Raw genomic sequence first — 27897 nt, forward strand, 5'->3', positions numbered from 1 at the left:
TCTTCCCCGGTATCAGTGGCGCTCCGCTCTTCTTCCAGTCATGTGTGTAGTGTAGTTGTATACTCAGGATCGCCTTCTTCCCCGGTATCAGTGCCGCTCTGCTCTTCTTCCAGTCATGTGTGTAGTGTAGTTGTATACTCAGGATCGCCTTCTTCCCCGGTATCAGTGCCGCTCCGCTCTTCTTCCAGTCATATGTGTAGTGTAGTTGTATACTCAGGATCGCCTTCTTCCCCGGTATCCGTGGAGCTCCGCTCTTCTTCCAGTCATATGTGTAGTGTAGTTGTATACTCAGGATCGCCTTCTTCCCCGGTATCAGTGGCGCTCCGCTCTTCTTCCAGTCATGTGTGTAGTGTAGTTGTATACTCAGGATCGCCTTCTTCCCCGGTATCAGTGCCGCTCTGCTCTTCTTCCAGTCATGTGTGTAGTGTAGTTGTATACTCAGGATCGCCTTCTTCCCCGGTATCAGTGCCGCTCCGTTCTTCTTCCAGTCATGTGTGTAGTGTAGTTGTATACTCAGGATCGCCTTCTTCCACGGTATCAGTGCCGCTCCGCTCTTCTTCCAGTCATGTGTGTAGTGTAGTTGTATACTCTGGATCGCCTTCTTCCCCTGTATCAGTGCCGCTCTGCTCTTCTTCCAGTCATGTGTGTAGTGTAGTTGTATACTCAGGATCGCCTTCTTCCCCGGTATCAGTGCCGCTCCGCTCTTCTTCCAGTCATGTGTGTAGTGTAGTTGTATACTCAGGATCGCCTTCTTCCCCGGTATCAGTGCTGCTCCGCTCTTCTTCCAGTCATGTGTGTAGTGTAGTTGTATACTCAGGATCGCCTTCTTCCCCGGTATCAGTGCCGCTCCGCTCTTCTTCCAGTCATGTGTGTAGTGTAGTTGTATACTCTGGATCGCCTTCTTCCCCGGTATCAGTGGCGCTCCGCTCTTCTTCCAGTCATGTGTGTAGTGTAGTTGTATACTCAGGATCGCCTTCTTCCCCGGTATCAGTGGCGCTCCGCTCTTCTTCCAGTCATGTGTGTAGTGTAGTTGTATACTCAGGATCGCCTTCTTCCCCGGTATCAGTGGCGCTCTGCTCTTCTTCCAGTCATGTGTGTAGTGTTGTTGTATACTCAGGATCGCCTTCTTCCCCGGTATCAGTGCCGCTCCGTTCTTCTTCCAGTCATGTGTGTAGTGTAGTTGTATACTCAGGATCGCCTTCTTCCCCGGTATCAGTGGCGCTCCGTTCTTCTTCCAGTCATGTGTGTAGTGTAGTTGTATACTCAGGATTGCCTTCTTCCCCGGTATCAGTGCCGCTCCGCTCTTCTTCCAGTCATGTGTGTAGTGTAGTTGTATACTCAGGATCGCCTTCTTCCCCGGTATCAGTGGCGCTCTGCTCTTCTTCCAGTCATGTGTGTTGTGTAGTTGTATACTCAGGATCGCCTTCTTCCCCGGTATCAGTGGCGCTCCGCTCTTCTTCCAGTCATGTGTGTAGTGTAGTTGTATACTCAGGATCGCCTTCTTCCCCGGTATCAGTGGCGCTCCGCTCTTCTTCCAGTCGTGTGTGTAGTGTAGTTGTATACTCAGGATCGCCTTCTTCCCCGGTATCAGTGCCGCTCTGCTCTTCTTCCAGTCATGTGTGTAGTGTAGTTGTATACTCAGGATCGCCTTCTTCCCCGGTATCAGTGCCGCTCCGTTCTTCTTCCAGTCATGTGTGTAGTGTAGTTGTATACTCAGGATCGCCTTCTTCCCCGGTATCAGTGCCGCTCCGTTCTTCTTCCAGTCATGTGTGTAGTGTAGTTGTATACTCAGGATCGCCTTCTTCCCCGGTATCAGTGGCGCTCTGCTCTTCTTCCAGTCATGTGTGTAGTGTAGTTGTATACTCAGGATCACCTTCTTCCCCGGTATCAGTGGCGCTCTGCTCTTCTTCCAGTCATGTGTGTAGTGTAGTTGTATACTCAGGATCGCCTTCTTCCCCGGTATCAGTGGCGCTCTGCTCTTCTTCCAGTCATGTGTGTAGTGTAGTTGTATACTCAGGATCGCCTTCTTCCCCGGTATCAGTGCCGCTGCGCTCTTCTTCCAGTCATGTGTGTAGTGTAGTTGTATACCCTGGATCGCCTTCTTCCCCGGTATCAGTGCCGCTGCGCTCTTCTTCCAGTCGTGTGTGTAGTGTAGTTGTATACTCAGGATCGCCTTCTTCCCCGGTATCAGTGCCGCTGCGCTCTTCTTCCAGTCGTGTGTGTAGTGTAGTTGTATACTCAGGATCGCCTTCTTCCCCGGTATCAGTGCCGCTCCGCTCTTCTTCCAGTCGTGTGTGTAGTGTAGTTGTATACTCAGGATCGCCTTCTTCCCCGGTATCAGTGCCGCTCCGTTCTTCTTCCAGTCATGTGTGTTGTGTAGTTGTATACTCAGGATCGCCTTCTTCCCCGGTATCAGTGCCGCTCCGTTCTTCTTCCAGTCATGTGTGTAGTGTAGTTGTATACTGAGGATCGCCTTCTTCCCCTGTATCAGTGCCGCTCCGTTCTTCTTCCAGTCATGTGTGTAGTGTAGTTGTATACTCTGGATCGCCTTCTTCCCCGGTATCAGTGCCGCTCCGCTCTTCTTCCAGTCATGTGTGTAGTGTAGTTGTATACTCAGGATCGCCTTCTTCCCCGGTATCAGTGGCGCTCTGCTCTTCTTCCAGTCATATGTGTAGTGTAGTTGTATACTCAGGATCGCCTTCTTCCCCGGTATCAGTGGCGCTCTGCTCTTCTTCCAGTCATGTGTGTAGTGTAGTTGTATACTCAGGATCGCCTTCTTCCCCGGTATCAGTGCCGCTGCACTCTTCTTCCAGTCATGTGTGTAGTGTAGTTGTATACTCAGGATCGCCTTCTTCCCCGGTATCAGTGGCGCTCCGTTCTTCTTCCAGTCATGTGTGTAGTGTAGTTGTATACTCTGGATCGCCTTCTTCCCCGGTATCAGTGCCGCTCCGCTCTTCTTCCAGTCATGTGTGTAGTGTAGTTGTATACTCAGGATCGCCTTCTTCCCCGGTATCAGTGGCGCTCCGCTCTTCTTCCAGTCATGTGTGTAGTGTAGTTGTATACTCAGGATCGCCTTCTTCCCCGGTATCAGTGGAGCTCTGCTCTTCTTCCAGTCATGTGTGTAGTGTAGTTGTATACTCAGGATCGCCTTCTTCCCCGGTATCAGTGGCGCTCCGCTCTTCTTCCAGTCGTGTGTGTAGTGTAGTTGTATACTCAGGATCGCCTTCTTCCCCGGTATCAGTGCCGCTCCGTTCTTCTTCCAGTCATGTGTGTAGTGTAGTTGTATACTCAGGATCGCCTTCTTCCCCGGTATCAGTGGCGCTCTGCTCTTCTTCCAGTCATGTGTGTAGTGTAGTTGTATACTCAGGATCGCCTTCTTCCCCGGTATCAGTGGCGCTCCGTTCTTCTTCCAGTCATGTGTGTAGTGTAATTGTATACCCTGGATCGCCTTCTTCCCCGGTATCAGTGCCGTTGCGCTCTTCTTCCAGTCGTGTGTGTAGTGTAGTTGTATACCCTGGATCGCCTTCTTCCCCGGTATCAGTGGCGCTCCGCTCTTCTTCCAGTCGTGTGTGTAGTGTAGTTGTATACTCAGGATCGCCTTCTTCCCCGGTATCAGTGGCGCTCCGCTCTTCTTCCAGTCGTGTGTGTAGTGTAGTTGTATACTCAGGATCGCCTTCTTCCCCGGTATCAGTGCCGCTGCGCTCTTCTTCTAGTCATGTGTGTTGTGTAGTTGTATACTCAGGATCGCCTTCTTCCCCGGTATCAGTGCCGCTGCGCTCTTCTTCCAGTCGTGTGTGTAGTGTAGTTGTATACTCAGGATCGCCTTCTTCCCCGGTATCAGTGCCGCTGCGCTCTTCTTCCAGTCGTGTGTGTAGTGTAGTTGTATACTCAGGATCGCCTTCTTCCCCGGTATCAGTGCCGCTGCGCTCTTCTTCTAGTCATGTGTGTTGTGTAGTTGTATACTCAGGATCGCCTTCTTCCCCGGTATCAGTGCCGCTGCGCTCTTCTTCCAGTCGTGTGTGTAGTGTAGTTGTATACTCAGGATCGCCTTCTTCCCCGGTATCAGTGCCGCTGCGCTCTTCTTCCAGTCGTGTGTGTAGTGTAGTTGTATACTCAGGATCGCCTTCTTCCCCGGTATCAGTGCCGCTCCGCTCTTCTTCCAGTCGTGTGTGTAGTGTAGTTGTATACTCAGGATCGCCTTCTTCCCCGGTATTAGTGCCGCTCCGTTCTTCTTCCAGTCGTGTGTGTTGTGTAGTTGTATACTCAGGATCGCCTTCTTCCCCGGTATCAGTGCCGCTCCGTTCTTCTTCCAGTCATGTGTGTAGTGTAGTTGTATACTCAGGATCGCCTTCTTCCCCGGTATCAGTGCCGCTCCGTTCTTCTTCCAGTCATGTGTGTAGTGTAGTTGTATACTCAGGATCGCCTTCTTCCCCGGTATCAGTGCCGCTCCGTTCTTCTTCCAGTCATGTGTGTAGTGTAGTTGTATACTCAGGATCGCCTTCTTCCTCGGTATCAGTGCCGCTCCGCTCTTCTTCCAGTCATGTGTGTAGTGTAGTTGTATACTCAGGATCGCCTTCTTCCCCGGTATCAGTGGCGCTCCGCTCTTCTTCCAGTCATGTGTGTAGTGTAGTTGTATACTCTGGATCGCCTTCTTCCCCGGTATCAGTGGCGCTCCGCTCTTCTTCCAGTCATGTGTGTAGTGTAGTTGTATACTCTGGATCGCCTTCTTCCCCGGTATCAGTGGCGCTCCGTTCTTCTTCCAGTCATGTGTGTAGTGTAGTTGTATACTCAGGATCGCCTTCTTCCCCGGTATCAGTGCCGCTCCGTTCTTCTTCCAGTCATGTGTGTAGTGTAGTTGTATACTCAGGATCGCCTTCTTCCCCGGTATCAGTGGCGCTCTGCTCTTCTTCCAGTCATGTGTGTAGTGTAGTTGTATACTCAGGATCGCCTTCTTCCCCGGTATCAGTGCCGCTGCGCTCTTCTTCCAGTCGTGTGTGTAGTGTAGTTGTATACTCTGGATCGCCTTCTTCCCCGGTATCAGTGCCGCTCCGCTCTTCTTCCAGTCATGTGTGTAGTGTAGTTGTATACTCAGGATCGCCTTCTTCCCCGGTATCAGTGCCGCTCCGCTCTTCTTCCAGTCGTGTGTGTAGTGTAGTTGTATACTCAGGATCGCCTTCTTCCCCGGTATCAGTGGCGCTCCGCTCTTCTTCCAGTCGTGTGTGTAGTGTAGTTGTATACTCAGGATCGCCTTCTTCCCCGGTATCAGTGCCGCTCCGCTCTTCTTCCAGTCGTGTGTGTAGTGTAGTTGTATACTCTGGATCGCCTTCTTCCCCGGTATCAGTGCCGCTCTGCTCTTCTTCCAGTCATGTGTGTAGTGTAGTTGTATACTCAGGATCGCCTTCTTCCCCGGTATCAGTGCCGCTCCGCTCTTCTTCCAGTCATGTGTGTAGTGTAGTTGTATACTCAGGATCGCCTTCTTCCCCGGTATCAGTGCCTTCTTCCCCAGTATCAGTGCCGCTCCGGTCCTCTTCTGCCTCATGTGATCTCATCTTTTCTGGCTCAGGGCTGTCACTCCTTTTCCTATATAACTCTGTAAGAGGTGAAGGAGGCTTGTCAGACCAACACATAGACCCCCTTGTGATTCCAGAGGAGGGTCTGAGCGGCTCTGGAATGAATATGGGGGGAGACATAATTAAAAGGGGAGAGAAAATTATTCTGAGACCTCCTGAGAATTGTGCGGTCGTCTCCGCTTTGTACTGCTACTTGTTAGCACTCGTACCTATGATGGTCTAGGGGTCAGTTCACATGGACGCTTCTTTCCTTGGACTGAGTTGTTTGCACAAAAACAATTGTCCAATATTTCTCCGAGTGTCGAATTAAACTGGGAAAGCTGCGATCAGTGACCAACAGGACAGCGCTGCGGGCGAGGCCTTAGACATGTCCTGATAAGGGTCTAATCCTCGGACCCTTGGCTCATCAAGAGAATGCCAAGAGTGTGCAAAGCAGTCATCAAAGCAAAAGGTGGCTACTTTGAAGAACCTAGAATATAAGACATATTGTCAGTTGTTTCACACTTTTTTGTTAAGTATATAATTCCACATGTGTTAATTCATAGTTTTGATGCCTTCAGTGTGAATGTACAATTTTCATAGTCATGAAAATACAGAAAAATCTTTAAATGAGAAGCTGTGTCCAAACTTTTGGTCTGTACTGTACGTGGCGATGGAGTTTGTAAACTTGACGACCTGGTTATTGTCTTCTCTCCGCAGTGATGGATTCTTCTCTTACCTTTGTTCTTTTCTCCATTTCTCGTAGACTCAGCGTCGCGTCACCTTCCATCTCCCCGACGGCTCCCAGGAAAGCTGCAGTGATAGCGGACTGGGGGATCCGGAGCCCAGCAGCGGCTCCAACGCGTCCCAACCTCTGCCCCTCGGCTTCGCCCAGGAGGAGTATTACGAGCAATCGTCCACCAACAGCAGAACGGAGGGCGACGGCAACTCAGACCCCGAATCCAGTGAGTACCTTCTACTGAGGCGTAATCCAGCCACACATGTGGCCACACTCGCATCTATAGTGTCAGGAACTACAAAGACCAGAATGTCTGTCCAGCAAATGTCACTGTAAGAGGTCACATTGACATACCTGCAGGACTTGCTGGGTCTTCTGGTACTACCAGGATGATTATACTTCATTTAGACCCTGCAAGAAGTTTAAGATGGAGGTGAAACTGATTTGTTACATTTTGTATCAATATTATTATTTTATGTATTTGGTGTTTGTGCTCAGTATACAATGTATATTCACTGCTATGAGGATACAGTCAGGCACCTTCTTAAAGGGACAGCATACATTTACTGTGCAAATGAACACAATGTATTATTCTCTGTTATCAGCCATTTCAGGCAGATGAGAAGGTAAGTGTTGGATTCGTCTATTGGTAAAATGACTTTGTCACATGTTTTCAGTGCTAAGAACCTCTATTTGTACCATATTTGGGGCTAACATCAGTAACTTTCCGTAGAACTTGTATGGGTAAAAGCTATTTTAGGGTCAGACCTCTGATGTAAGGTCTTTTCTACCTGGGACGGTGTCATGCGATCATACAATCACTTTATGGAATTGCTCTTCTTTCATAAGTTTATTTTCAGGGTCGTCACATAACTTAGGCCATGTTCACATGTTCTGGATTTGATGAGGGTTAAAGGGGTTGTACATTGAAAATAAGTTATCACCACAGGATGGGTGATATCTTATAGATTGTGGGGGTCCGACTAATAGGACTTGCACAGATTAGCAAAATCCAGTGCAGAGAGCTGGCCGACCCCCCGGCTATGTTCATTTCTATGGTGCTGCTGTTCTCCGCTTTTGCTGGCAGCTCCATAAAGAATGAAAGGAGTGTTTGTCCAGTCATTGCCCTGCCGCTCCATTATTAGAGGGATAAAAGTTCCCCATTCTGCCCATCACTGCGGATAGGCGATGGCTTATCTTCTCTGGACATCCCCTTTAAGGCACAGTTTAATTGTAATTCCCACAGAATCCCCTGACATTATGTATTCAATGCAAGCGAATGAGGAGCTTCATATCCCAATCTCATGTGACAGAAATCAGACTGTCAGAAATATGCGACATGTGAACTATCACTTATAGTGAGAGAATGAAAGGGTTAATGGAAACAATCCCTAAACCAATAGAAAAGTGTCCTGAGATCTTACAGAGGAAACATAGGGCGATCCTGAACTAACAGGGTACAGGGAGGGTCTTTTTGTAGGGGAGAGTCTTTTTGCAGGGGAGGGTCTTTTTGCAGGGGAGAGCTTTTTTTTGTAGGGGAGAGTCTTTTTGTAGGGGAGGGTCTTTTTGCAGGGGAGGGTCTTTTTGCAGGGGAGAGCTTTTTTTTGTAGGGGAGAGTCTTTTTGCAGGGGAGAGTCTTTTTGCAGGGGAGGGTCTTTTTGCAGGGGAGAGCTTTTTTTTGTAGGGGAGAGTCTTTTTGTAGGGGAGAGTCTTATTGCAGGGGAGGGTCTTTTTGCAGGGGAGAGTTTTTTTTGTAGGGGAGAGTCTTTTTGTAGGGGAGAGTCTTTTTGCAGGGGAGGGTCTTTTTGCAGGGGAGAGCTTTTTGTTGTAGGGGAGAGTCTTTTTGCAGGGGAGAGTATTTTTGCAGGGGAGGGTCTTTTTGCAGGGGAGAGCTTTTTTTTTGTAGGGGAGAGTCTTTTTGCAGGGGAGAGTCTTTTTGTAGGGGAGGGTCTTTTTGCAGGGGAGAGTCTTTTTGCAGTGGAGAGCTTTTTTTGTAGGGGAGAGTCTTTTTGCAGGGGAGAGTCTTTTTGCAGGGGATGGTCTTTTTGCAGGGGAGGGTCTTTTTGTAGGGGAGGGTCTTTTTGTAGGGGAGAGTCTTTTTGTAGGGGAGAGTCTTTTTGTAGGGGAGGGTCTTTTTGTAGGGGAGGGTCTTTTTGTAGGGGAGAGTCTTTTTGTAGGGGAGGGTCTTTTTGTAGAGGAGGGTCTTTTTGTAACAGAGTGGGTGTTTTTTTTTATAGATGGGGTCCTGGGCTGATATCTGGGGCTTTTAGCTAATAATGTTGGTTCCTGTTCCATTAGTAAGAGGGGTGACTGAGCTAATAGTGGGGGTACTTATCTAATGAGAGGATATTTTTCTAGTAGAGGGGGTCCTGTGCTAATAGAGGAGGGTCTTGTTTTAATAGAGATCAAAAGAAGAAGAAGGCTGTGCACCCAGTAAAATACAGCAGGTTGCTACATCCTGTATCAAAAGGGACAAACAGAAGAAGAACACTAGTGATGCGCTCACCTAAGAATATCCAAAAACTTATTAACTATGTCACAATTACAGCATAAAACCATTAAAATGGATGTAACAAAACCTGACATGCAGTGAACAGAGCGCCAACATGGACAAATACAACAATGAATGATCATGTAATGGATTGAGGGGAACACAGCGTGAGATACTTATTAGAAATATATATCTGATATCTAAGTATCTCACGCTGTGTTCCCCTCATTCCATTGCATTATTTTTCATTATTGTTGCATTTGTCCATGTTGGCGCTCTGTTCACTGCATGTCAGGTTTCGTTACATACATTTTAATGGTTTTATGCTGTAATTGTGACATAGTTAATAAGTTTTTGGATATTCTTGGGTGTGTACTTCTTTCTCCATTTTGTTTGTTTTAATAGAGAAGCTCCTGACTAAACTAATAGAACAAGACCCTCCGATATTAGCTAATATCCCCATATAGTAACTACGACTCCCTGTATGATTGGAGGGTCTTATTCTAATGGATACGATTCAGAGCTGACATAGGGGGTCCAGAGCTGACCCTCCTCCTATAGGGTCATGAGCGGTATACAGGCATTGTCCGTTCACTCTTCTGCATCCGGCATTTCCGGGGAATCGCAGCGGATAATAACCTATGTACATATCTGATGTTCTGCGCCGTCCGTCCCGCTCTGCTGTAAACATCATCATTTAAGAGCAGTTCTTGGCTCTTTACCTGATAAATCAATCACTCGGATTCAGAAGGAATAATGAAAATGTATGGCGAGGATTAGCCAAGCAATATTCCATCATTAATACCTTTCAGCGCGTTCGTTTCTGCCATGTACTGTATCCGTATAATAGATGCCACCAATTTACACAAATGACTTCAATCCTGGCAAAAAGCATATAATATGACTGTGCAGTCATTAAGATAAAGGCCGGCATTAATCACCGCGCGCCATTCATCTGACTGCAGAGATTTTTTTCCGTGTTTGTCAAGGTGGGCGCCATGTATTACACATGTTACATTTTAATAACTCAGTTCTGGAAGGACGAAGATGGATTCAAGGGCTGAATACTGAGCGCCAGGGTTATTCTACCATGGTGGCAGCTGAGGTCAGGGGGCAGCTGTAGGCAGGGGGCAGGCGTACAGTCAGGGGGCAGCTGTGGGCATGGGGCAGCTATGATCAGGGGGCAGGCGTACAGTCACGGGGCAGTTGTGGGCATGGGACACCTGTAGGCAGGGGGCAGGCATACAGTAAGGGGGCAGCTGTGGGCAGGCGTAGTCACAAGGCAGTTGTGGTCACGGGGCAGGCGTAGAGTCACAGGGCAGCTGTGGTCAGGGGGCAGCTGTAGGCAGGGGGCATGCATACTGTCACGGGGCAGCTGTGGGCAGGGGGCTGCTGTAGGCAGGGGGCAGGCATACTGTCACGGGTCAGCTGTGGTCATGGGGCAGCTGTGGTCAGGGGGCAGCTGTAGGCAGGGGGCAGGTGTACAGTCACGGGGCAGCAGTGGTCAGGGGGCAGCTGTGGGCATGGGGCAGCTGTGGTCAGGGGGCAGGCGTACAGTCACGGGGCAGTTGTGGGCATGGGACACCTGTAGGCAGGGGGCAGGCATCCAGTAACGGAGCAGCTGTGGGCAGGGGGCACGCGTAGTCACAAGGCAGTTGTGGTCACGGGGCAGGCGTACAGTCACGGGACAGCTGTGGGCAGGGGGAAGGCATACAGTCATGGGGCAGCTATGGTTATGGGGCATCTATGGACAGATGGCATCTGTGGCCAGGTGGCAGGCGTATAGTCAGGGGGCAGCTATGGCCAGATGGCATCTGTGGTCAGGTGGCAGGCGTATAGTCAGGGGGCAGCTATGGCCAGATGGCATCTGTGGTCAGGTGGCAGGCATATAGTCAGGGGGCAGCTATGACCAGATGGCATCTGTGGTCAGGTATAGGCTGTTCAATTGTGCCCAGGACCCGTGACCTCTTGGCTATGCCTGGCACAGGGTAGTACCGGCTTGTGTGTCCAACACTATGTACCCCACCCCAGGCGCTATTATCAGTGGGAAGAGTAAAGGTTTTATGGACTTCTGGGTCTAGTGCCCCATCTCATTGTCCATTGCCCGTCCACAGCACTCAGTTGGCACCACTTGTTGGTTACCGGTCGTCTTTCCATCACATCTTCCAGTCTGCACAGTTACAGATTCTTGGCTTATCCCAATACATTCTTATTAAAGTGTTGTTCCTACAAGAAGTTTCTGCCAATCCCCAGGATCGGTGATAACTATTAGACTGGTGACGGTCCGAACACAACCAATATGGCAGAACAAACGTCTTTCCCTCATCCAGCCGAGCATGCATCATTACAGGACCGCCGGAGGACCCCCGAGAATCTAGCAGGTATCAGATATCCTGTAGATAGATTCTAACTTCTTTTACTTGAATACCCCTTTACCACAAATAACCTGATAATAATTGCTAAAAGTAAAAATGCAAAAAGGAATTAAAATCAAATCTCTCGCCCCCCATTTGCTTTATCATTGCACAAGGTGTCAAGGTGTGAACAGTCCGTCTCCAGAATACAAAGGGAGTAACTGCGTCAGATGGGGTCAAAATAAAAGCAGAAGAAAAAGCAAAAGTAATTAATACTAACAGTAATATTTACTCTTTACTCCGTTGATAATTAAAGGGGTTTTTCAAGGACTTTAATATGTAACAATTAATTAATGGGGTCTCCTAATAAGCTGGATGCAGGTGCAGTGGAGACCCCCAGACACAGCCCCATCTATACACAGTAGCGTGCATGGGTGACCATTATTAGGTGCGGGAACCAAAGTGGTACCTTCATTCAGTAGATCAGTGGGGATGATGTCATGGTTGATAGTGACCTCACAATTAATTATTAACGTCTCCTAATAATCAAAGGTAAAACCGGGAAATCACTTTTTTAGAGAGTCCAGAAGAAACATAATTGCCTTCTTACAAAAAATAGCGCCACCTCGTTATACAGGTTGTTTCTGGTATTGCAGTACACCTTCAGAGTCTTGTTTCCTTGATCAGCATTGATTCTCCGGTGGAGATGACACTGGTGGAGAGCATTTCGAGCAATGCTCCCTGGGAAGAAAAATATGCAAATTAGCTCTCCTCAAACAGGAAGAAAACTGTCTCTCTGGAGCCACCTATAGGTGGCCGCTTGTGTTGCAGACGATCCTGGCCCAATCCAAACAATATCACTTCATCCTCGACACTAAAACTATTCATTTTGATGCCAGATCCTTGATTGTAATTTCCTGCCTTCGGTCCTGAATAACGAGTTTTCTCTGCTAATTATCCCGCTTTGTCCTTTTTCCTCTGGTTTTTTTTTTTTTGGTTATTTTTTTTTTACTTCTTTTTATTTCTGTGCGTGAGTAGGAATAATTAATACAGTCAGTTCAGAAACCATTAATCTCGGAGCCGAGCAGTTTGATTGATCTTATAGCTTTAATCTAATTAGCGTACATGGAGGTGGAAGGATATAGTGGCTGCATACAGCCCGCGCCACTTTGAGGAACGTCACCCTTTGTGATGACCCGCTGCGGCGGATATCGCGTCGCCCAGGTATGAGAACAGCTGTGCGATCATTAGCTGGAAATTTGATTTAAAAGGTTGGAAATCGGCGAACATCAAACCCGAGGGGAGGACGAGCGTACTCAATTAGATGTAGGTAGCCATTCAGCGAGTCAGAGATAATTGACGTTCATAGGTAAAGAGACGCTTCCAGGACATTTATACAGGGGCGAAGAATATTCCGCAGGTTACAAAGCAGCAACGAGTAAAGTATCCGGAAAATTAAAGATGGTGGAAGAAAAACCGAGCCTGATATCTCCCCGCAGTACTCGGATGTCACATTATATTTATCTATCAATCTATCTATTATCTATCATCTATCTATCATCTATCTATCATCTATGTATCTATCATCTATCTATCATCTATCTATTATCTATCTATTATCTATCTATCATCTATCTATCATCTATTATCTATCATCTATTATCTATCTATCATCTATCTATCTATCATCTATCTATTATCTATCTATTATCTATCTATCATCTATCTATTATCTATCACCTATCTATCTATCATCTATCTATCATCTATTATCTATATTATCTATCTATTATCTATCTATCTATTATCTATCTATTATCTATCTATTATCTATCATCTATCTATCATCTATCATCTATCTATCATCTATCTATTTATCTATTATCTATCTATTATCTATCTATTATCTATCTATCATCTATCTATTTATCTATTATCTATCTATTATCTATCTATTATCTATCTATTATCTATCATCTATCTATCATCTATCATCTATCTATCATCTATCTATTACCTATCTATTATCTATCCCTCTCTATTATTATTATTTATTATTATAGCGCCATTTATTCCATGTAGGCTTGTTGGAAGAGGTGGGTCTTCAGGTTCCTTTTAAAGGTTTCAACAGTAGGCGAGAGTCAGAAATGGTGGGTGCCAGGGAAATATTGAGAAAAATTGAAAATATTTTCTTCTCCTCTATTATAGATATTAAGGATTCTTTCTTGCTTCCCCTGAAGCCCCTCTCACCCCTCCCCTATAGTATTTGTCCAGAGATGACAATCTACAGTGTCTCTCTGCAAATTATCACTTACAGCCCCGAAATAGCTTACACAAACAAATGCCAGCCAAGAAGTTTTACAACCTAATTAAAATGCGAGCATCTTTCTCCCTGGCAGACGCAGAGGGTGATTAGTTGCAGGATTGCAATAATTTGCGTGTAACTGTTGAAGCTGCTTCTCGAGCTTCAAAAGAAAATCTATAGACACGCCGACTTCGATATGGAATATGGAATATTGTAAGTTCCATAACTCTGATCATAATGGGACCTATATTTTTAGTGGCAGGGTCAGCAGAGGAGCAATATGCTAATTTTTTTTTGTAGCCGAAAACCCCTCCGTGGCGCTCTAGCGCAAAATCACCAGAATATCAGACCGCAACGGCACGATGTGTGGTCTCTAAATGAAGGTAAAATCATAATAGAAATTATGGTACCACTTTTGGGCTTCTGGGATCAACCAGCGATAAGTTATCCCAAAAAACAGATATTTAATACAAACATGAAGGGTGGAGCTCCAGCCCCTGTGATGTCTGTGGACAGTTCTCTCCCTTAAGCATAAAATAGTGTGCTGAGGTTGGAGCAGTACTCATTGCAGGGAACATATGTATCATAAGCAAGGGGTCCCGTTCCACTGTCATAAGGATAGCTCCCGTCCGGCTATATTGATTTGTTGCAGCGATCTTTATAGAGTAAGTTTCTCCTTTAATCCTTATTATTTTGTGTAACTGCTTATTTTTTTAATGTCTCCTTTGTAAAATCCTTGTATATCTTTTTCCTAAACACTGCCTCCCTTTTGGATTAAATATAAAGTTTAATAGTTCTGTTTCTTTTGTCTTGTAATCGTTCCCTCCCCCGAAGCCATATTCGCTACCAGAACGCAGACATCCGCCCAGGTCTGTATTATATTTCATATCTGGACGGTGGTGGTAGCAAATGATAATATTAATTGGGCTATCATGAAGCTGACAGTGACCGTACGGAGGGCAGAAACACGTATTCCATGCATTAGAATCCAGTGGTGTGACGCCAAACGCTCACTGGTCGCTTGCCGATACCCAAGAAGTGAGTAGTCTGGATCATGTGCTCGCGATTCTGGACGAAATCCGTGACACAGTGACGGCACGGTGAGATATTGTGTGATCTCCCTGGTGCCATCTTTGTTTGCTTCCCTGACAGAGGGGTAGAGAGTTCCAGAGTAGGGGGGAAGCACGGGAGAAATCTTGTATGCGATTGTGGGAAGAGGAGATCAGAGGGGAGTAGAGAAGGAGATCTTGTGAGGATCGGAGGCTGCGTGCAGGTATGTACCGGGAGACTAGGTCACAGATATATGGAGGAGACAAGTCATGGATGGCTTTGTATGCCGTGGTTAGGGTTTTGAACTTGAGTCTCTGGGCAATGGGGAGCCAGTGAAGGGATTGACAGAGAGGAGAGGCCGGGGAATAGCGGGGGGACAGGTGGATTAGTCGGGCAACAGAGTTTAGGATAGATTGGAGGGGTGCGAGAGTGTTTGGAAGGGAGGCCACAGAGCAGTCGCTTGTAGTAGTCAAGGCGGGAGATGATGAGGGCGTGCACTGGTGTTTTTGTAGATTCATGGTTGAGGAATGTGCGGATCCGGGAAAAATTTTCGAGTCAGCAGGAAGTGGAAAGGGCTTGGATATGAGGTTTGAAGGAGAGATCAGAGTGGGCAGCCATTGACTTTGATGGATAGGTCAGTTGGGGGGATGGATGAGATGGTGGAAAGATGATGAATTCTTTTGTGTCCATGTTAAATTTTACACATCTAGCAGAGAAGAAGGATGAAATAGCAGACAGACATTGTGGGATTCTGGTTAGTAGGGAGGAGATATCGGGTCCAGAGAGGTAGATCTGTGTGTCATCAGCATAGAGGTGATAATGAAAGCCATGAGACTCTATGAGCTGTCCCAGGCCTAAGGTGTAAATGGAGAAGAGCAGGGGTCCTAGAACTGAACCTTGGGGGACACCGACAGATAGGGGGCGAGATGAGGAGGTGGTGTGTGAGTGGGAGACACTGAATGTCCGGTCTGTTAGGTATGAGGAGATCCAGGATAGGGCCAAGTCTGTGATGCCGAGAGATGAGAGAGTCTGTAGTAAGAGGGAATGGTCCACTGTGTCAAAGGCAGATGACAGGTCAAGGAGGAGGAGGACAGAGTAGTGTCGCTTGGATTTACTATCTCTTTACCTATCTATCTATTATCTATCTATCTATGTATTATCTGTCTATTATCTATGTATCTATTATCTATCTATTATCTATCTATTATCTATCTATCATTTATCTATCTATAATCTATTATCTATCTATTATCTATCATCCATTATCTATCTATTATCTATCTATTATCTATCTATTATCTATGTGTCTATTATCTATCTATCATTTATCTATCTATAATCTATTATCTATCTATTATCTATGTATCTATTATCTATCTATTATCTATCTATTATTTATCTATCTATAATCTATTATCTATCTATTATCTATCATCCATTATCTATCTATTATCTATTTATTATCTATCTATTATCTATGTGTCTATTATCTATCTATCTATTATCTATCTATCATTTATCTATCTATTATCAGTGTATCTATTATCTATCTATTATCTATCTATTATCTGTCATCCATTATCTATCTATTATCTATTATCTATTTATTATCTATCTATTATCTATTATCTATTTATTATCTATCTATCTATTATCTATCTATCTATCATTTATCTATCTATTATCAGTATATCTATTATCTATATATTATCTATTATCTATCAATTATCTATCTATTATCTACAGTGCTGGCCAAAAGTATTGGCACCCCTGCAATTCTGTCAGATAATACTCCGTTTCTTCCTGAAAATGATTGCAATCACAAATTTTTTGGTCTTATTCTCTTCATTTAATTTGCTTGCAAGGAAAAACGCAAAAGAGAATGAAGCAAAAATCAAATCATTGATCATTTCCCACAAAACTCCAAAAAAGGGCCGGACAAAAGTATTGGCACCCTCAGCCTAATACTTGGTTGCACAACCTTTAGCCAAAATAACTGCGAACAACCACTTCCGGTAACCATCAATGAGTTTCTTACAATGCTCTGCTGGAATTGTAGACCATTCTTCTTTGGCAAACTGCTCCAGGTCCCTGATATTTGAAGGGTGCCTTCTCCAAACTGCCATTTTGAGATCTCTCCACAGGTGTTCTATGGGATTCAGGTCTGGACTCATTGCTGGCCACCTTAGAAGTCTCCAGTGCTTTCTCTCAAACCATTTTATAGTGCTTTTGGAAGTGTGTTTTGGGTCATTGTCCTGCTGGAAGACCCATGACCTCTGAGGGAGACCCAGCTTTCTCACACTGGGCCCTACATTATGCTGCAAAATTTGTTGGTAGTCTTCAGACTTCATAATGCCATGCACACGGTCAAGCAGTCCAGTGCCAGAGGCAGCAAAGCAACCCCAAAACATCAGGGAACCTCCACCATGTTTGACTGTAGGGACCGTGTTCTTTTCTTTGAATGCCTCTTTTTTTTTCCTGTACACTCTATGTTGATGCTTTTTGCCAAAAAGCTCTACTTTTGTCTCATCTGACCAGAGAACATTCTTCCAAAACGTTTTAGGCTTTCTCAGGTAAGTTTTGGCAAACTCCAGCCTGGCTTTTTTATGTCTCGGGGTAAGAAGTGGGGTCTTCCTGGGTATCCTACCATACAGTCCCTTTTCATTCAGACGCCGACGAATAGTACGGGTTGACACTGTTGTACCCTCGGACTGCAGGGCAGCTTGAACTTGTTTGGATGTTAGTCGAGGTTCTTTATCCACCATCCGCACAATCTTGCGTTGAAATCTCTCGTCAATTTTTCTTTTCCGTCCACATCTAGGGAGGTTAGCCACAGTGCCATGGGCTTTACACTTCTTGATGACACTGCGCACGGAAGACACAGGAACATTCAGGTCTTTGGAGATGGACTTGTAGCCTTGAGATTGCTCATGCTTCCTCACAATTTGGTTTCTCAAGTCCTCAGACAGTTCTTTGATCTTCTTTCTTTTCTCCATGCTCAATGTGGTACACACAAGGACACAGGACAGAGGTTGAGTCAACTTTAATCCATGTTAACTGGCTGCAAGTGTGATTTAGTTATTGCCAACACCTGTTAGGTGCCACAGGTAAGTTACAGGTGCTGTTAATTACACCAATTACAGAAGCATCACAGGATTTTTCAAACGGTGCCAATACTTTTGTCCACCCCCTTTTTTAGGTTTGGTGTGGAATTGTATCCAATTTGGCTTTAGGACAATTCTTTTTGTGTTTTTTTCATTGAAGACAAATTAAATGAAGATAATAATACCAAAGAATTTGTGATTGCAATCATTTTCAGGAAGAAACTGAGTATTATCTGACAGAATTGCAGGGGTGCCAATACTTTTGGCCGCACTGTATCTATATATTATCTATTTATCTATGGGATATATGATAAATACTGTATATAGATATGAGATGGATAGTATGTATCATCTTTTTCATGTATTTCTATCATTTTTCATTTATTAATGCTAACAATAGTCATGTAATAAACTTAGAACATCAGTTCTAATTACCGACGTAATCTTTAATTATTGTTTATCTCTGTTATTACAGCGTGCTGCGATTATAAATCACGTTTATTATGATCATTATTATTTCTCTGTCGCGTTCTTCGCTCGTACACTTGAGCGTCTTCTCGGCGGAGTTATTGGGGTAATGATGAGTTTAGGATCCAGAGACTGAGCTGTAAACTCCGCAGCTCCCTGTTTCCAGTGAAACCTGCGTAAAGGAGCTAATAAAAGGCAGGAGGAGACCTAACGGGGAGCAGGAGAGAAGTGCAGGGAATAAATGAGGCTTGGCAGCCATAAACGGGTCCGGTGGCAGGTGTTCACTGATGTGCACTCATGGCATCACTTACACCTGCACCGTCCCAGCGATGCCCGGCTGGTGATTATCCACGTCTGGAATCTCCGCAATTATCCTTCAGAGTCTTAATAAATTAATATGAGGACAGAGAAGGAAGAAAGCTGTACAGGTTATATCTAAGTACCCTCCAAGGCAGAGTGGTGTAACGCTGGTTCTCTCTGGTGTCAGCCAGTGTGCAGGACGCATCCTCTCCTGGCTCCACATCCCAGATACATCCCTAGTAGACAGAAGAGTGGATTCAGCAGGTCTAAGTCAAGAGTTAATAATGGATGAAACTCTTGATTTATTATTATTATTATTATCATTGTTATTATTTCCTTCTTTTTTCTTTCTGCCCATAGGAGTTTTTTTTTCTTCATGATCCCCCAAGTTTATGAGGTGCAGTATGATAGTCTTGTGTAACCTCTTCTTCCTCCTCCCATTCTGTCTCTTCTCTTCTCTTTCTATTCAATTCACTTTTCCTCTCCTCTTTCTCTTTTTCCTCTTCTTTTCTTTTTTATTTCCGTTCTCCTTTCCCATTTCTTTCTCCTCTTATTCCTGTCCTTTCTTCTTCCCCTCCTCCTCTTTTCCTCCCATTCTCTCTTTCTCTTCTTATCTTCTTTATCCTTTTACTCCATCTTCTTCTTCCCCTCTTCTTTATTTTTTTTCCTCAATTTCCTTCTTCTCTTTATCTTTTGTTCCATTCACTTCTATTTTTTCTCCACTGCTTCATCCCCATCGTCCCCCCCCCAATTCCCCTCTTGCAACTCTGTTCTCATTTTCCTCTTTCTCTCTCCTTTCCTCTTCCTTTCTCTTCTCCCTTTCATATTCATCTCCTCCTCTTCCTTCTCCTTTATTAACCTTTTCTCTTTGTCTCCTTTTCTTCATCTCCATTTTCCTCTATTTTCACCTTCTTTTCTTCTTCCTCCTCCTATACTCCTTTTTCCTTGCCTCTTCTCCTCTTCCTTATCCCCCTTCTCCTTCACCTTTTTCTTTTATTCTTCTCCTCATTTCTCATCTCTTTTTTTTTCTCTTACTCTTCAACTTTTACTTTTTTTTTCTTCCTGCCCTCCTCTTTCTGAACTGACATGCAGATGTTTTTCAAGTGCTTGTCTGAACCCGGCCTAAATAAAATATATTATCACTTACCGTATATTGTTTTTATGACATAGACCTCAGCTTTGTAGTGGGGTTATGGGGCCTTCAATGTCTCATTTACCAATTAAACCATTATTATCCCCTTGTTGAAGACTTGGGTGATGACGGCCGTCCCTACACATTCTCTTGGGCGGTGATGGTCATACCTACAGATTCTCTTGGGTGGTGATGGTCATACCTACAGATTCTCTTGGGTGGTGATGGTCGTCCCTACACATTCTCTTGGGTGGTGATGGTCGTCCCTACAGATTCTCTTGGGTGGTGATGGTCGTACCTACAGATTCTCTTGGGTAGTGATGGTCGTCCCTACACGTTCTCTTGGGTGGGTCATTGCTACCTTAAGACTTGTATATGCGGGATTTAGAGGTGGCGTGCCCGAGGAAACACGTGGCTGCCCTGCATGGCGAGCACCATGTCCAGTATGTGAGAGTCTTATAATTAACCAATATCATTTTCATATTCTCTTGGGTAGTGACGGTCGTCCCTACACATTCTCTTGGGTGGTGACGGTGGTCCCTACACATTCTCTTGGGTGGTGATGGTATTCCCTACAGATTCTCTTGGGTGGTGATGGTCGTCCCTACACATTCTCTTGGGTGGTGATGGTGGTCCCTACACATTCTCTTAGGTGGTGATGGTATTCCCTACAGATTCTCTTGGGTGGTGACGGTCGTCCCTGCAGATTCTCTTGGGTGGTGACGGTCGTCCCTACAGACTCTTGGGTGGTGACAGTCGTCCCTACACATTCTCTTGGGTGGTGACGGTGGTCCCTAAACATTCTCTTGGGTGGGACAGTCGTCCCTACAGATTCTTTTGGGTGGTGATGGTCGTCCCTACAGATTCTTTTGGGTGGTGATGGTCGTCCCTACAGATTCTTTTGGGTGGTGATGGTCGTCCCTACAGATTCTTTTGGGTGGTGATGGTCGTCCCTACACATTCTTTTTGGTGGTGACAGTCATCCCTACAGATTCTCTTGGGTGGTGATGGTCGTCCCTACACATTCTCTTGGGTGGTGATGATCGTCCTTACACATTCTCTTGGGTGGTGACAGTCGTCACTACAGATTCTCTTGGGTGGTGACAGTGATCCCTACAGATTCTCTTGGGTGGTGATGGTCGCCCCTACAGATTCTTTTGGGTGGTGATGGTCGTCCCTAAACATTCTCTTAGGTGGTGATGGTCGTCCCTACACATTCTCTTGGGTGGTGACAGTCGTCCCTACAGATTCTCTTGGGTGGTGATGGTTGTCCCTACACATTCTCTTGGGTGGTGATAATCGTCCCTACACATTCTCTTGGGTGGTGACAGTCGTCCCTACAGATTCTCTTGGGTGGTGACGGTCATCCCTACAGATTCTCTTGGGTGGTGATGGTCATCCCTACAGATTCTCTTGGGTGGTGATGGTCGTCCCTACACATTCTCTTGGGTGGTGATGGTCGTCCCTACACATTCTCTTGGGTAGTGATGGTCGTCCCTACACATTCTCTTGGGTGGTGACTGTCGTCCCTACACATTCTCTTGGGTGGTGACTGTCGTCCCTACAGATTTTCTTGGGTGGTGATGGTCGTCCCTACACATTCTCTTGGGTGGTGATGGTCGTCCCTACACATTCTCTTGGGTGGTGACAGTCGTCCCTACACATTCTCTTGGGTGGTGACGGTCATCCCTACAGATTCTCTTGGGTGGTGATGGTCATCCCTACACATTCTCTTGGGTGGTGACTGTGATCCCTACACATTCTCTTGGGTGGTGACAGTGGTCCCTACACATTCTCTTGGGTAGTGATGGTCATCCCTACACATTCTCTTGGGTAGTGATGGTCGTCCCTACACATTCTCTTGGGTGGTGACTGTCATCCCTACACATTCTCTTGGGTGGTGACTGTCATCCCTACACATTCTCTTGGGTGGTGATGGTTGTCCCTACACATTCTCTTGGGTGGTGATGGTCGTCCCTACACATTCTCTTGGGTAGTGATGGTCGTCCCTACACATTCTCTTGGGTGGTGACTGTCATCCCTACACATTCTCTTGGGTGGTGACTGTCATCCCTACACATTCTCTTGGGTGGTGATGGTTGTCCCTACACATTCTCTTGGGTGGTGATGGTCGTCCCTACACATTCTCTTGGGTGGGTCATTGCTACCTTATGACTTGTATATGCGTGATTTAGAGGTGGCGTGCCCGAGGAAACACGTGGCTGCCCTGCATGGCGAGCACCATGTCCAGTATGTGAGAGTCTTATAATTAACCAATATCATTTATTTATGTAGTTTGTAAATGTTTCAGTAATCCGCATTCTAAACTGAATTTCCGATATTGAAGACCAGAACATCCGCACCAGGTCTGATGGATATTACATGCAAACTGAACACAAAATACACGTCATTTATAAGAGCCGAGGTCCCACTCTGATCCCATCCGCCTGTGATCGGACTCCTGAAGGGCAGTTTATCATCTAGATTCAGATGCTTTGGAGCGAAACAGTCTCCTTTCTTGGCCATTTTCTTGAGAAATGACATGATTTGGAAGTTTGACGCGCGTCGACAGTTGAATTCCTCTGTCAATAGGTCTCAGATTTGGCTCCTTTGTCCTTTTGTCGGAGAGAATCGGTCGCCTTATTCTCACAATGAGACATTGTTTGCTTGTAATTTCCTTTATTAGGTCATGCGAACCATGAAGTAAAGGGCAGTCGCCATTTATGTTCCCATTCGTTCCGTGACTTTACCTCTTACAACCTTCAATTGGCTTTGACTTGCCTTTTATGAATTTTCCTTATGAGATTATAGGAAACATGACAATATTTCTAGATTTTTTCTTCTTTTAGTTTGTCAGCTATGGTCTACCAAACCCCCACTGATTACCCAGTCAATAAGCCAGGCACGTAGGATTGAGGGAAGCCATAGAAATACCATTATAGGGACCTGTCTCCTATCCGGAAGTCCATTATCTTCTGTTGAGACAGATGAATGTGGTGCAGATCAGTAGCTCCGAACCTGTAGATTTCTATGGTTCTGTGCTGTTCCTCCAGGTGCCTCCAATTGAACACAAAGGTGTGCTAAATTTTAGTTTTCTCATGGAAAATTGGCTCTATTGGAAGCCATGTTATACAGAAATTCTGCTTAGAAGCATTGATTCATTAAGAGAATATGATGCTTCAAGAAATATACAATGGCGCCTACTGGTTAAAAATATGGGGATGTGCAAAGGCCGAGCATAGCATTGGTGCCGCCCGTGCAATCACAGAGGGGACGAAGAGGTAAGGGGGCCACATCCACCTTCAAAGCAATAATCTGCAGACACTTACAGGCTGTGTTTAGGACCCAGCGTCTACCTCCCCTTAGTCTGGGTGTATATATACTGGTGTGTCTTGGTGGACGTCGCCGGTTATACTCATTTCTACTTGGAACTTGGCTGAAGCAGCATCATGTCCTCTTTGGAGTCTTGAGGCCGTGTGCACTGTTGGAGGTCTCCTAAAACTAAGTTATTATTTCCCTGTGTTTTCTTCCCCTTTTGTCTTTAGAGTGCTAGTGCTCATCTCCTTCCACCCCTAGCTTTAGCCATACGCCAGGAATAGTAGGGCGAGGCATGTGATCGGGGACAGCTGCGGAGGCTGTATAGGGACGTTAGGGGGAGACAGGGTGACGCTAGTCCAGATTAGGAGGTCACCTCTTCCCCCTTTCCCTAGTGTCTGGGCTCCCTTTCCCCTCTGTGTTGCTCTCACACCTGGCGTGACACCACCATTGTCTGAGGTGTCACATGCATCGTAAGTTCCTGACTATCAATCTGCACATGCGCTTCCCCAAGCAATGACAGTGTTGGCAAAAAATTTATGTAAATGTGCAAAATAATGTAAATTGACATTCTATTGGGCCTTATAAACAGCTGAGTGACCGCCCCCGAGCAGCAGAGACATATTTTTTTTGCCAAATTAATTTCCCATTCAATGTGTTAACTAAAGACTGAATCTCTATACAATGAATTACTTGGGTCCTTCAGAGTTAATGTCTTATCCTTCCAGGTCTCTCTAATAAGCACCTAATTTCTCTTATCGAAATCCAGAAGTAAATTTTAGCTTCATCGATTACATGTAAATGAGCCCAAAGCTTCTACCAGGGTGATGTCAACTTTATCTAGGATGTGAACTTCTGTCAGCCAAGAGAATGGATCCTAATGAGTCCCTCGATGGCGATGTTAGGAAGGGTTTGTCTCCACCTGTCATCCAACAAGTCAATAGTGGGTCAGATATTTACTAAGAACCATCAATTGGTTGTGGTTCCAGCTTATTAAACAGATAAGATAGGTTTATGCAGCGGCATGCAGGATATAGACCGGACGCCCTAATCATAATTTTGTAGCGTGTTGACTTACAAAGTTATTGAACTTTGGAAATTCCCAGTAGGCGATCGGATGGCAGGAGCCGGGCTTTGCTGAGTCAGACATTCCTGCAATCGATGCACTTGTTATTTCACTCCTGTATTATTTTTAATTAGCTTCCAGAACTGTTGCTGCGATAATTAGATTTGGCATTTTTAAACCCCCGATGTCCAGGATCCACCTCTTGTTACCCAAGGAAGTCGAGATGAATTTGTATTTTCTTTCCATATGAGGAATCCTTAATTATTAAGCAGCACAAACTTAAATGGAGAGGTAACTTGTCGGGTCCGGAGTTCATAGTAATGAAGAGAATGTGCACAGATCGCAAAGGTTTCGCTGATGCAATAAAAATTACTTAGGCTGCTGGTTTAGCAATACATTATTATCAATCCTAGCTCCGAGTCTCATCTCAAGCTGCACCAGTTCTCTAGCTTGCGCTACCCTAGATAATCAGGTAAATTCTCGACATCCACAGTTGTAACCATGCTCCTACATTTTTAATGCACATTTTCCCTTTTAATTGTAAAGTGTTGCAAAATATATTGGTGCTATATGAATAACGTAATATAAGCAGATATAGGAGGATTTAGGCTAAGTGCCCACGGTGCAGAAATGCTGCGGATTTTTCCTGAGCGTTTCTGCATTTCCCTGGCAGAAAAAAACGCATGGGGATTTTACATGCGTTTTTTTCTGCCAGGTAGAAGCATAAGTGAAGCGTTTTGAACATGCGATTTCGCATGCGGGTTGTCAAGCGCTTTTCCAAGCGATTTTAGCATCACTTGGAAAAGTGCTTGACATCTTGGTCATACTATATAAATCCATGCAACCGGCATATATAGTGTGACCAAGTTACGATTCTGCAAATGCAGCATCAATAGTAAAAAAAAATAATAAAAATGATTAAAAAAAAACATTATACTCACCTTCTGATGGCCCCCGGTCTCCTTCTCCGGTGTCTTCGGCAGCTCGCGGTGGTGTAAAAGGACCTTCCATGATGTCATTTAGTCATGTGACAGGTCACGCGACCGCCAACGTCAGCGGTTGCGTGACTGTGACAGGTCACGCGACCGCCGACGTCAGCGGTTGCGTGACCTGTCACATGACTAAATGACGTCATGGAAGATCCTTTTACACCACCGCGAGCCGCCGAAGACACTGGAGAAGGAGACCGGGGGCCATCACAAGGTGAGTATATGTTTATTTTTTATTTAAATTTTTTTTAACTACAGGTACTATGGTATCCGGGTCTGGAGGAGAGTCTCCTCTTCTCCACACTTTGGTACCATCTGCGCATTGAACCGCATAATATCCGCATGTGCACATGTAGTCATGTGGATGTTATGTGGCCCAATGCAAGTCAATGACGATTCCGCAAAATGAATGGACATGCTGCGGATTTTTCCGCAATGATAATCCGCAGCGGACATTTCTGCAGCATGTGCACAGCACATGCGGATTATCATTGGGGACCATTGCAGACCCATTAACAAGCGTTTTTTAAGCATTTCCGCTGTAGAGTAATTGTAAAAACTAACAACCTTTCAATTTACAGCCTATTAAAAAAAATCTTTTCTGTTCTCAAGAACTGAAGGATTTTTGATTCTATAATGTACGACTTTTTGCCAAGGTTACTGGTCACCCCAAAGAGCTCAAACTTGGAAGCTGTTTGCTCTACAATGAGCAAGTTCTGCCCTGAAGCGGCTGGATCTGGCCAGCCTCATTGTCCTTGCTCGTTTCTTATGCATCTCTCTGCTAGCCACATTGCAAACTGCACAGTTTGGGCCAATGGCTCATCCTTGCCCAAAGCCCAAACTGTCGGCTTTATGGAGCAGACTGCAACCTGGCAAGCAGGAACCCAAGCAGGCAGGGGAGCAGTGCTTTCCCGCAGGTAGAAAATGACCACATCCCTTTAAACATGTGGCTCTTGAGCTGTGGTGAAACTGCAACTCTCAGAAGATGTAAACCAGGACTGCCCTAAGGTTGGAGAGTGGCAGCTGGAGCCCTTAGCGGTACCCCACAACTTACAGTACAACATTTAGTTCTACGTGCAAAAAAGCAACACAAGAACAGCTCTATGTGATGCCGACTAATACTGCGAGACAAGTCTTGTTAAGACTCTGAGTGGCCACAAATTTCAGGAAACTTGTGTTCTTCAGCAGAGTATTGAAAAACTGGCTCAAACATGGGACGCCCTGATGAAAGGCAAGGAAGGACACATCTCTAGGATATGAGCCAAAGAAAAACAAGAGTTGAAAGTACGGACATATTTGTAAATTCTAAGTTTTGTCCATCAAGCCGCATGCTGATATCCGGTACTATTCAGGGGCAATATGGGAAAAGTAGAGATGAGCAATAAGTTTTGCTTTACAAGTGCCGCTTTCTCATCCGACCCTCCTGTGGCCGGCGTCCCTTGACAATCATATCCTGGACACCTCTGTCACTTGACATTGGGGGCCGAGGAAGCGACAGAGGTGTCCAGGAAATGTTGAGCTGCGGATACGAGCTGAAGTGAAGTCTGTACGCAGAGATTGGAGTTTGGTGCCATAAATCTTTTTGCTCATCTTTTTCTGAGCTTAGAATAAGTACAGGTGCTTCTCACAAAATTAGAATATCATCAAAAAGTTAACTTATATCAGTTCTTCAATACAAAAAGTGAAACTCCTATATTATATAGAGTCATTACACACAGAGGGATCTATTATATAGAGTGATTACACACAGAGGGATCTATTATATAGAGTCATTACACACAGAGGGATCTATTATATAGAGTCATTACACACAGAGGGATCTATTATATAGAGTGATTACACACAGAGGGATCTATTATGTAGAGTCATTACATGCAGAGGGATCTATTATATAGAGTCATTACACGCAGAGGGATCTATTATATAGAGTCATTACACACAGAGGGATCTATTATATGGAGTCATTACACACAGAGGGATCTATTATATAGAGTCATTACACACAGAGGGATCTATTATATAGAGTCATTACACACAGAGGGATCTATTATATAGAGTCATTACACACAGAGGGATCTATTATATAGAGTCATTACACACAGAGGGATCTATTATATAGAGTCATTACACACAGAGTGATCTATTATATAGAGTCATTACATGCAGAGGGATCTATTATATAGAGTCATTACACACAGAGGGATCTATTATATAGAGTCATTACACACAGAGGGATCTATTATATAGAGTCATTACACACAGAGGGATCTATTATATAGAGTCATTACACACAGAGGGATCTATTACATAGAATCATTACACACAGAGGGATCTATTATATAGAGTCATTACACACAGAGGGATCTATTATATAGAGTCATTACACACAGAGCGATCTATTATATAGAGTCATTACACACAGAGGGATCTATTATATAAAGTCATTACACACAGAGGGATCTATTATATAGAGTCATTACACGCAGAGGGATCTATTATATAGAGTCATTACACACAGAGGGATCTATTATATAGAGTCATTACACACAGAGAGATCTATTATATAGAGTCATTACACACAGAGAGATCTATTATATAGAGTCATTACACACAGAGGGATCTATTATATAGAGTCATTACACACAGAGAGATCTATTATATAGAGTCATTACACACAGAGAGATCTATTATATAGAGTCATTACACACAGAGAGATCTATTATATAGAGTCATTACACACAGAGGGATCTATTATATAAAGTCATTACACACAGAGGGATCTATTATATAGAGTCATTACACGCAGAGGGATCTATTATATAGAGTCATTACACACAGAGGGATCTATTATATAGAGTCATTACACACAGAGAGATCTATTATATAGAGTCATTACACACAGAGAGATCTATTATATAGAGTCATTACACGCAGAGGGATCTATTATATAGAGTCATTACACACTGAGGGATCTATTATATAGAGTCATTACACACAGAGGGATCTATTATGTAGAGTCATTACACGCAGAGGAA

The 27897-nt window shown here is 44.8% G+C and overlaps 1 protein-coding gene across 2 annotated transcripts in view; it reads left to right on the forward strand.

Annotated features, from left to right (window-relative positions):
* PCDH11X (protocadherin 11 X-linked) overlaps positions 1–27897 on the forward strand; it is a 1985008-nt gene that overhangs the window by 1482654 nt on the left and 474457 nt on the right. For both annotated transcript variants that reach the window (XM_073642177.1, XM_073642178.1), the window contains exon 5: positions 6316–6514. In XM_073642177.1, the coding sequence (XP_073498278.1) occupies positions 6316–6514 (199 nt within the window). The remainder of the gene's footprint in view (positions 1–6315; positions 6515–27897) is intronic.

The sequence above is a fragment of the Phyllobates terribilis genome, unplaced genomic scaffold (genome assembly GCF_046119375.1).
Source record: "Phyllobates terribilis strain yellow unplaced genomic scaffold, ASM4611937v1 Scaffold_7__3_contigs__length_470593459, whole genome shotgun sequence".
In the NCBI taxonomy this organism is placed as follows: Eukaryota; Metazoa; Chordata; class Amphibia; order Anura; family Dendrobatidae; genus Phyllobates; species Phyllobates terribilis.